The sequence below is a fragment of the Otolemur garnettii genome, unplaced genomic scaffold, assembly GCF_000181295.1.
Source record: "Otolemur garnettii isolate 467f Iridium unplaced genomic scaffold, OtoGar3 scaffold00017, whole genome shotgun sequence".
NCBI lineage: Eukaryota > Metazoa > Chordata > Mammalia > Primates > Galagidae > Otolemur > Otolemur garnettii.
The window spans coordinates 14749254-14761122 of NW_003852412.1; the positions used below are offsets into that span (position 1 = coordinate 14749254).

Below are 11869 nucleotides of genomic sequence, written 5' to 3' on the forward strand. Positions count from 1 at the left end.
TGTGTCCAAAGAAGGAAGTGGACACAATCACACAGACATCTTCCAAGAAAGATGGCATTCTCTCCCGAGGTCCACGCAGGAAACACTGAATTGGGTCAGGAAGACCTCCATGGACAGAGTCTCAAAAAAAAGATATGAAGTTTTTTTATTGTTTATAAAAGTGTCTCTTTGTTCTGTTTTCTGTTTTTTGTTCTGAATTCTGTCTTTCCTGATAAGATATGGCCTCTTTATTTGTATTTGCCTACAATATATATTGGCAACATTTTCCAGCCATCTTTTTATTTTTAACCTATTTGAATAACTTTGTTTTGTATTGGACTCCTATTTGTAGCATAGAGGTTTTGGGGGTTTTGTTTGTATTCCAATCAGAAGTTAATTTTCTTTCAACAAGTGAGTTTAGCTCATATCCTTTATTAATGTTAGATATATTTGATATTAGATTCTGTAGATTATTTTCTACTTCTATATCTTTTAAATCTTTCAAATGTGTTCTGATTTCTTTGATTTTATAAGGTTATTCTGATATTTTTGTTCTAGTGGTTGTTTTTAGAATTATAATTTCACAATAATGCCCTTAGTCATCTAAGAAAGTGGTGATAGTTCCTACCGTGAACACTAATACAGTTAATGAATTTCATACTAATTCTAACATAGAGACATTATAACCACGTTACATTGTCTCATTCAGTCACGATTCTGTTTTATTCTGTCTTTAGAGGAGAGAATTAATTACTCCGCTTGGAACTCACTCAGTATTATTACCAATAAGTACTTAGAGAAGGCTTGTGAGTTTTCTCAGAGTGTATCGTCAGCCTTTAACAAGGCTCTTTTTGTCTGTAAAAATTATAGTGTCTAGAGTCAATGTATATCATCAAATTGGTAAGCAGGCATTTGTTTGTTCACAATTGAACATTAGTTCAGAATCTCTGTAGTTGGTCTGTTTTTGACAGCAGAGAGTCACCAGTTTTATGTCCAAGTTGCCATTAAAAGATACTATTGGATCTGAAGTTCCCTTGTTTGAGTGTGGGCTTCACACTTGCTGAGAAAGTTTTATTACCATTTAAATTTTCAAAAACAGTGTAATGGAGAGAGGCATGTTTTGTGTGAAAGGATTTTTAAAAATTAAAAGTCTTAATTTAAAGCAGACCAGCTTGGCATATCCTCCTTAGTGACAGAGACCCCTGTCCTGATGTTAGTCCTGCTGTCAAGCGCAGAAGTGGAGTTACCGCTGTGGGCCCAGGGAGGAGCCTAGCCTTGGTTGGCCGCCTCATATTCTCAGGTAGCCTTTGTAGAATGTGGTAAGGGAATTTGGTTTTATATTTTTTGAGAGTCAGGTCTATTATATGACCATAGATGAATTCCTTAATTTTTTTTTTTTAGGTGAAAAGATATTTGTCTACTTCTAATAAATCAGCTGAAACATAGACTATCACTGGATACGCATCTTGGAAGATTTCTTTTTTTTTTTTTTTTTGCGGTGTTTGGCCAGGGCTGGGTTTGAACACGCCACCTCCGGCATATGGGGCCAGCGTCTTACTCCTTTGAACCACAGGTGCCACCTGGAAGAAGATTTCCATTTCCGTTTTGTGCTGTTGTCTTGCGATGGCTGTCATCCTTGTTCTTGGAGACTAGTGTTCTCAGTCATCACGTTGCCTGTGACTGACCCCAGGAAACCTGTTAAACATGAAAATGATCCCTCTCTAATTCCCTGGGAATTCAGACTTAGTACATTTGGAGCATTGACTCTGTGCTATGTTGCAGGTGATTCTGATGCAGGCCTTCTACAGGCCACAGTTTGGGGAAATCAAGATTGACGGTTTTGTGAAGGTGTTTTGTCACCATTTAACTTTTCAAAAGTAATATTTTTAGCAATAGGAGGCATGTTACCTCTGAAAAGGTCAAAGTGGAAATTTTACTAAACTCTACTTTAACAGAAGTCAGGTAGGATGTTACTTGTGTGGGGAATTTCAGATACACTTGTTTCAAAGATATGGTGATTTGAATTTATCCTAACTTTATAAAATCTAGGAAAATGTGAGATTTTATAACTAACCAGTATGAAAAAAATGTTTGCATGGGATGTTTAATATACCGATTGCAGAATGATAAATTTAACATTCTTGTAATGCTTCCATGAAAGCTTCAAGGATAACTGACAAGTCCATTTTTGTCAGATTTAATGGGTTTCTAAATCCTTATCTGCTTATCAAACAATTTTAATTAGAAAAGTAATTGAGTAACCAGCTGCTTCTTGCATTCACGCTAGGAACTTGTCTAAAAGCATTGTGGGGCTCATGTAAGGCCATTCATTGCTTTCGGAGTTGCTAAATAATTTTGCTATAGGCTTCTAAAAATCCAGATATTAAGGGAGTCTACAGGAGGGTAAAATTGATAAGAGACATGCAATAGTCTGATACTCTCTCCTCAGTAGATTAAGATAGAAGAGTCCTTGTTCAGCATCACAGATGGGAGGATATCTTTCCTCTTAGGTTTCTTCCTGAGTCAGCTTTGCCTCCCTAGGCTTACAGTAGAATAGATAAGGCCTTTGGAGCCGGCTACTCTGGGTTGGAATATCTATTAATCTATTATCTCTTTGTGATTTGGGGTATTCTAGTTAATCTCTCAAAGCTCAGTTTACTTTTTTTTTTGCGGTTTTTGGCCGGGGCTGGGTTTGAACCCGCCACCTCTGGCATATGGGGCCGGTGCCCTACTCCTTTGATCCACAGGTGCCGCCCAGTTTACTCATTTTTAAAATGGGGATAATGCCTACATCATAGGGAGATAGAGCTGTGGAACTTGTACTCATTTATTCATTCCTTCAGCAATACTACAGTAGAACCTCTGTAAGTCGACGACCCAAGGGGCTGTAACAAACTGGCCACCGTAAGGATGTGGTGCGTGTCTACTGTATGAACATTAGGCGAGGTGGTCACTGTGGGGAGGTTGTCAACTGTGGAGGTTCTGCTGTATATTGATTACCTGTTCAGTGCCAACCACTGTTTCAGGCATTGAATACAGCAGCGATAAAACTGATGTATGTTCCTGTCCTATAGGTTTTAGTGAGGAATACCATTTTACACAAGGTGACTGGGGATGGTCTCACTGAAATGACTTTTTTTTTTGAGACAGAGCCTCAAGCTGTCCCCCTGGGTAGAGTGCCGTGGCATAGCTCACAGCAACCTCCAACTCCTGGGCTCAAGTGAGTCTCCTGCCTCCGCCTCCCAAGTTGCTGGGGCCACAGGCGCCCGCCACAATGCCTGGCTATTTTTTTTTGGTTGCAGCCATCATTGTTCTTTGGCGGGCCCAGGCTGGATTCGAACCCGCCACCTTAGGTGTATGTGGCTGGTGCCTTAGCCACTTGAGCCACAGGCGCTGAGCCCTGAAATGACTTTTGAATGAAGACCAGGTATGACTATCTCGGGGAGAATGTTTTGGGCAGAGGGAAAGCAGGTGCAGAGTTCCCGAGTTGAACCTGTGGTGTTGAGGAACAGCCCAAAGGTCAGTGTAATTAGAACAGAAGAATAAAGGTGAGGGTGGAAGAAAATGAGGTTGGAGAAGTGACCAGGGCCAGATCATCATCTAAATTTACTTTTTAACTTTTGCTTTCTTAGAAAGTAATCTCTTCAGGGGCAAAGGGTTTTTATGTGTTTTGCTAGAGAATTTTGAATGTGCTCTGTGGAAGTCCTTTTCCTGTTCAAGGTTAGGAATGGGGAGCCGTTGAAGGAGTTAGAGAAGGAGAATGCAGTATTGTCATTCTTAGCACTGTCTCTCTCCGACAGCATTGTAGTGCAGGGGCTTGAGGGGATAACACATGGTATATACTTCATGGCTGTCTGTTCAGTACGTTTGAACATTATTTATTCTGTTATTCACTGTGACTCATAATTGGTAGAAATGCCTGTGAGTATTTAAAAGCATTATGCAAGCTGTCTTTCAGAATCATGTTGATTAACGAAAAATGCTCAATGTTTCCTCCACTGCACACTCAACTGCTTTATTTTTATTAAGTAGAAAATTCTTCAGTAAATTCTTATTTAGAGAAATTCCTCTGCATGATTTCTGTTCTAAAGGTTGATTCTTTTTTTTTTTAGTATTTTATCTTAGAATATGTTTGAGTTTTCATTATAGGTTTTTTGATACTTTTTATTAATTGTTCAATATTAAGAGGATACAAGCGTTTTGTTACATGGATACCTTGCACCATGCTTAAGGCAGGGCTTGGGTGTACTTGTCACCAGTTTAGTGTTCACTATACCCAGTGGGTAAGTTTTTAGCCCACACCTCCCCCTTCCTTCTTGGTTTCCAGTGTCTTTTATATTTCTTTGTGCTGGGTGTACCTGTTGTTTTGCTCCCACTTATTAGTGAGGACACATGGTGTTTAGTTTTCCATTCCTGAAATACTTCACTTAATATCATGGTCTCTAGTTCCATCCAGGTTGCTGTGAATGACGTTTCATTCCTCGTCATGGCTGAGTAGTACTCCACAATACATTTACCACGTTTTATCTACTCAGGAATTCCTGGCACTTAGGTCAATTCCACATTTTTGGAGTTGTGAATTGTGCTGTGATAAACATTCAAGTACAAGTGTCTTCTTTTCAGGAAAAAAATGAACTACCTAGGAATATACATAACAAAAGAGGTAAAGGACCTCAGCAAAGAAAATTACGAAACTCTAAGAAAAGAAAAAGCAGAAAATATTACCAAATGGAAGAATATACCATGCTCCTGGCTAGGAAGAATCAATATTGTCAAAATGTCCATACTACCCAAAGCAATCTACAGATTCAAAGCAATCTCCATTAAAATACCATCGTCATACTTTCAAGATTTGGAAAAAATAATTCTTCATTTTGTATGGAACTAGAAGAAACCCCATATAGCTAATGCAATTCTTAGCTAAAATAATTCTTAGAAATTCTTAGAAAAAATAATTCTTCATTTTGTATGGAACTGGAAGAAACCCCATATAGCTAATGCAATTCTTTATTCATAATAAAAAGAAAGCCAGGGGTATCACTCTACCAGTTTTTTGGCTATACTACAGGCCATAGTGATTAAAACAGCATGGTTTTGGTCCAAAAATAGAGACATTGACATTTGGAACTGAATAGAAAACCATGAGATGAAATTAAAATCTGACAGCCACCTGATCTTTAGTAAACCAGAACATACAGTAGGGAAAAGAATCCCTATTCAATAAATGCTGCTGGGAGAACTGGATAACCACATGTAAAAGACTAAAACTGGACCTGCACTCTCACCACGTATAAAAATTGATTCAAGATGGATAAAAGATTTAAATCTAAGGCATGAAACAATAAAAATTCTTAAAGTGTGGAGAAAACACTTGAAGATATTGGCCTGGGGAAAGATTTTATGAAGAGGACTTCCATTGCAATTGCAACAGCAACAAAAATAAATGAGACTTAATTAAACTGAAAAGCTTCTGTACAGCTAAGGAAACAACAATCAAAGCAAATAGGCAACCTTCAGAATGGGGAAAGATATTTGCATGTTATGAATCAGACAAAGGCTTGATAACTAGGATCTACAGAGAGGTCAAATTAATCAACAGAAAAGACCCAGCAATCCCATATATCACTGGGCAAGAGACATGAATAAAACCTTCTCTAAAGAAGCCAGACGAATGGCTAACAAGCATGAAAAAATGCTCATTGTCCCTGATCATCAGAGAACTGCAAATCCAAAGGACCCTGAGATATCAGTAACTCCAGTGAGAATGGCTCACGTTACAAAGTCTCAAAGCTGCCGATGCTGATGTGAATGTGGAGAGAAAGGGAACACTTTTATACTGCTGGTGGAACAGCAGACTAATACAACCTTTCTGGAAGGGAGGATGGAGAATCCTCAACTCAAACTACACCTTCCATTTGTCCTGCAATCCCATTACTAGGCATCTGCCTAGGAGAAAAAAAAAAAAAACCTTTATCATAAGGGCATTTGCATTAGACTGTTTATTGCAGCTCAGTTTACAACTGTAAAAATGTAGAAACAGTTGAAATGCTTATCAACCCAGGAAAGGATTAGTACGCTGTGGTATATGTATACCATGGAGTACTATTCAGCCATCAAAAAAGATGGATACTTTACTTCTTTTCTTTTTTTGCAGTTTTTGGCTGGGGGTGGGTTTGAACCTGCCACCTCTGGTATATGGGGCTGGTGCCCAACTCCTTTGAGCCACAGGTGCTGCCTGATACTTTACCTCTTTTGTATTAACCTGGATGGAGGTAGAACACATTCTTAGTAAAGCATCACAAGAATGAAGAAGTAAGAATCCTGTGTACTCATTTCTAATATGAAGGCAGTAGACGAGCTAATACAAGCAGGGAGTAGGGTAATGAGCAAGAAGGGAGGAGTGAGGGGGTTGAGGGACATGGTGTATGGCACACCTCTTGGGGGTGGGACACAATTATAAGAGGGACTTTAACAAATGGAATCAGAATAACCTAATTCTTTGTGTATCCTTAATGAATCCCAAAGAATTAAAAAAAATAAAAATATTGTTTCTCTCTAAATTAATTCATTACATATCTGACCAAAATCCCAGTAAGTTTCTTGAGAAACCAACAAGACAGACCTGACATTTGCAAGAAAAATCAAAGGCCCAGGAGTAGCCAAGACAATCTTGAAAAGCTAAGTAGGGGCCTTGCCACATCAGGTATTGAATCCAAGCCCTGGAAATTAGGACACTGTGGTTCTGACATAGAGACAGACAAAAAGGTCAGTGGAACGGGACTGGAATGTGTTATGTGTTAGAGGTAGCACTGTAAATGTAATGTCCTCTAAATGATGGGAAAACAAATTGTATTTCTGACTTCACACCTCACATCTTCCACAGAGATAAATGCAGGTGAATAAACTCAAAAACAAATCTTACACAAACTTACTAGAAAAATATAAGAAATAATGGAACACTTAGTAGCAATTAAAGTAAAAAAGGTACTTCTATCTTCATATGTAAATCTTAGAAATAGCATAACATTGATTGCACTCATGTAAAATTAAAAACATTAATACAATATATTGTAAAGTCTGAAAAACAAAACATGGTGGAATGAGTGTGACTAGGGAGGGATAAGTGCAGGCTACAACTGTATCTATGATGTTTTCTTCTAAATAAAAATGTTTTAAAACAACAAGAGTTAGAACCAAGTGAATATCTTATAATGGCTAAACTAGTTGTGGCATTTAGATCTATGAAATATTTTTCAGCCACTAGAGATGACTTGTAGCTATGTTACTTTATATGGAGGGATTATGCAAGAGTTATTGCAAAGTGAAGAAAACATGGTGCAGAAGAGTGTATATAAAGTCATCACATGTTTATAATGCAGTGACACGGATCAGCCCGTACATGTAGAATGGATGGATGGTTTCAATCAAGGCTGTTAACATGGGAGCTAACGGTCATGGAAGGGAGGTGACGAGGGAAGGAGAAGAGGAAGGAATGAGGAGTCAGGAAAATTAAAAAATGGGGGGAAAAAATGTTCTAGCCAGCATGGATGAGATGCTTTTTATTGATGTACTTAGGCAAATTTTTATACATTTTTAAACAAATACGTAATCAAATAAAAGTTAGGCTTTTCAGTTTTTTCCCCTTCATGTTTATTAATATAATTGACTCTTAGTTCAAGGAGTTCTTTTTTTATAAATGATATGAAGTACTTAGTATATGTTAGGTGATATAAAATGCCCATTGATTAAAAGGTAATAATTCTGATATTTTATGAGATGGGCCCTTTAGGCAGGAAAATTTTAGATCTCATTCTCCTCCTTTTATTTCAGCTTGGGAGAGAAGAAGGAATGAGTCTTTTATCTATTGTATTTTTCTGGCCGAGACTTAACGACAGAAGGTTCACGATAACAGATAATTGTTTTTGAAATTTTCTTTGTTTTCTTTCAGTGTGCGAGATGACAGAATTCGAGTTGAAAGGATGGATAACGTATACTTTGAATACAGCCATGCTTTCCAGGCGGTTATGGAGTTTTATGCAAAAGATGTAGTTGACATAAAAGGTAAATATTTTCCCCATATGTCCTCAAATTTAACTGATTTGAGATTTGGATAAAGTTATGTGCATGACTTTCAGTTTAATGACAACTAGGTAGTTACCCATATGCAAATTAGGTCGACTCTCTTTAAAATGGTTCTACAGTCTATTAAAATTTATGTACCAATAAATATATAGGAGAAGAGCTAATTGTTGTTGTGCTCATCAAAAATACCATCGCAGCTTCTTCAAAAAGTTTAGTTCTGAATAGTAACTTGATGGTTTTGGCGTATTCATTGGCATAGCAGGAGCTGCTGGTCAACTTTCCTTTCTGTCTATCTTTAAAGATACCCTATTAGTATCCCTGTAACTTTTTAGAATGTTTGACCAAATATTCTGATGAAGGCTAGCATTTTGCCAGAATTAAAATCCCAGAATATCACTGACAGGGTCTAAATATGTCAGATAACCATTATTTGTCTAATTGACAAGTGTTAGAAGGTGATAAATGCCATGAAGAAAATAAGGCAGAGATAGCGGTTAAACTTTTAAGTAGGGTGTAAAGGAAGGCCTCACTGAGAATGTGACACTCTATGAAATATTTGGAGTTAAGGGGAAAAGTCCTATGGGCATGTGAAGGAACAGTATTTTAAGCAGAGACAACAGTAAGCACAGAATATCATAAGGTGGGAGGGCACCTGGCATGTTTAAGTAGTAGCAAGGAGTCTGTGCAGAGCAGTCACTGAGGGGAAGAGTATTAGAAGGTGAGCTCAGAAATAAAGAGGAGATGAAAGGACTTGGGCTTCTCTCAGTGAATCGGGGGATATGGAGGATTTTTGAGCAGAGTAGTCTAATAATCTCCTGTATTTTAAAAAATAATTCCTCTGGCTGCTCGAATACCCTGTAGGGTGGGCCAAGCACAGTAGCTCACACCTGTAATCGTAGCACTCTGGGAGGCTGAGCCAGGTGGATTGCCTGAACTCACAGCTTTGGGACCAGCCAGAGCAAGAACAAGACTTCGTCTCTAAAAATAGCTAGGCATTGTGGCAGGTGCCTGTAGTGCCAGCTACTTGGGAGACTCAGGCAAGAGAATTGCTTGAGCCCAAGAGTTTGAGGTTGCTATGAGCTTTGATGCCATGGCACTCTACCAAGGGCGAGAAAGTGAGACTCTTAATAAATAAATAAATAAATAAATACAGAGTACCCTATAGGGTACAAGGATGAAACAGCAAGGCCAGATGGGAAGCTGTTGCAATATTAGTGGTGAGAGATGAGAAGGATCAGACAACCTTTTTTCTCTCACTTAGTGATATGGATAGCTTTTTATGTCAGTGTAGATAGCTGCAAGTCATTCCTTCTAGTCGGTGTATTTAACTACTGCTCTATTGATGTTGATTTGGGTTGTCTCTAGTTTTTTGTTTTTGATTTTTTTTTAACTTGCAGAAGATTTTTCACCTCATCTTTTTGTATACACATCCTTGACATGTATTTTGGAATAGTTTTGGATCAGAAGGGATGAGCATTTTACATTTTGAAAAAATATGCCATTACTCTTTAAAAAGGTTCATTCCACCATCAGAAAATGCCCTTTTGTCCATGCCCTACATACTTGTAATCTTTTGTACTTTTCCAAAGGGCAATTCTAAGAGTTATTGTCTAAATTATTATTTCAATAACCATAAAATTTGTCTTTTCTTTTTTTTTTGAGACCAAGTCTTATGTTGTCACCCCTGGTAGAGTGTCATGGTGTCATAGTTCATAGCAACCTCAGACTCTTGGGTGTAAGCGATTCTCTTGCCTCAGCCTCCCCAGCAGCTGGAACTACAAGCACCCACCATAATACCTGGCTATTTTTAGAGGGTCTTGGTCTAGCTCAGGCTTGTGTCAAACTTGTGAGCTCAGGTAATCCGCCCACCTCCCAGAGTGCTAGGATGACATGCATGAGTCACGCTTCTGGTCTTATATAATTTGTCTTTTAATAATGGTAATGAAATTAACGATGGTATATATTCTGTTTTTAGGTTCTCAGAGTATTTCTGGCATCATTAACTTGACCAAGCCTGTGATTTGCTCTTTGGCTTCCCTAATAAGATACCTCAAAGAATTTAACTTGGAAAAGGTGCTGTCCAAACCTGAGTAAGTGATTGCTCAAGTTAAAAAGGGAGAGGTTATATTAAAAGCACTTCTTGATTTGAGTTTTAAGTGTGATACTTAGAGAAGTTACTTGCTGTTGATAGAATACTTACAAGGACGAACTATTTGGTATTGACGCTAAAGAATATTAAAACTATTGGGCCAGGCACAGAGTGTCACACCAATAATCCCAGCACTTTGGGTTGCCAAGATAGAAAGATTGCTTGAGGCCAGGCCTTTAAGACTGACCTCAGCAACATAGCAGCAAACCTCTATTTCTAAAACAACAACAAAAAACAATTAGCCAGGCATGGTGGTGTACCTGTAGACCTAGCCACATGTGAAGCTGAGGCAGGGGGATTCCTTAAGCCCAGAAGTATGAGGTTACAGTAAACCATGTTTATAGCACTCCATCCAGCTTGGGCCACAGAGTGAGACCTTATTTCAAGAGAAACAAAACCTAAAATATTAATTAAAAATATTGATAGAATCCTTAAGAATTCTGTCAGATAAATTGTATTCATGATAGCTATTTGATATAGTTTTGACTATAAAACAGTTCTTTATACTAACTAGAGTCAGGAGGAGTATTAAAAAGCATCCATAAAATTTTAGCACCTTTCTTATTCTTGGTTTTAGTTCTTATTTCATAGACTATAAATTTGGAGATAAAGAGGCCAGCTACTAACACAGATGGCTCTTTAGAAGAGTGATTAACTTTGTAGATTTTGGAAACTTAATAGCTGACAATTGACAATTTAGGAAAATACTATTACAGTTTAATAATCAGTTGAGTAAAAACAGGTAGTAGGATAATTTTCTTGCTTTTCTGTATTCCACTTCCGCTAGCCTATTTTCTGTGCCTCTGTCAAGAATCACCCTCTGTTATATAGATCCTGGATAAGTAAGCTCCTTCCTGTTCTGTGCAGGTAAGGGGACAGATAGGAGCTATCTCACTAAAAGGGCAGAGTATTAATTAACTAGGTAGCAAGAAGATGGTGCTGGTTCAAGGTTGCTGGAAGGAGTGGCAGAAAGGCAGCTTCATTGGGATTCTTTTCATAATGTCTTTGGTATGTGTTCTTTTATGTGTTTCTCTGGAAGCAGTTTAGTCCTGTTCAAAAGCAATCTAAATGCCCATTGACAAGAAAATGGATTTATTGTGTTCTATTAATGCAAGGTAATGTTATTAGCAATGAAAATGAATTAGAGGTACATGATCAAAATTAAAAATTTTATTAATAGTATATTGAGCCAAAAAAAATCAAGTTGTTAGAGGACATACAGCCTTTACCATTATATGAAGTTAGAAACAGTACTTACTATATACTGTGTAGGAATACAGACATATTTGTGGAAAGTATAAAGAGATAGATGCAGGGGAATGATGAGCAACAAATTCAAAGGAGTGATTTCTTCTAGAAGGGAAGAGGGAAAAGGTAGGGTTTGGGGTAGGAATGAGATGGGAGATCCGTGGTGTCATAGAGTTCTACCTGATGTTGTATTTTCTAACCTGGTGCTGTATTAATCTATAGGTGTTTTAGATACATGCTTTAGTGTAGCTAAAATGTTTTATTAAAAAAGATAGCAGCAGCTCGGCACCTGTGGCTCAAACGGCTAAGGTGCCAGCCACATACACCTGAACTGGCATGTTCGAATCCAGTCTGGGCCCGACAAACAACAATGATGGCTGCAACCAAAAAATAGCCAGGTGTTGTGGCGGG

The 11869-nt window shown here is 38.0% G+C and overlaps 1 protein-coding gene across 1 annotated transcript in view; it reads left to right on the top strand.

Moving 5' to 3' along the window:
* MSH3 (mutS homolog 3) overlaps nt 1-11869 on the top strand; it is a 202185-nt gene that overhangs the window by 61602 nt on the left and 128714 nt on the right. The window contains exons 9-10 of the mRNA XM_023510913.1: nt 7928-8040; nt 10037-10151. Of these exons, the coding sequence (XP_023366681.1) occupies nt 7928-8040; nt 10037-10151 (228 nt within the window). The remainder of the gene's footprint in view (nt 1-7927; nt 8041-10036; nt 10152-11869) is intronic.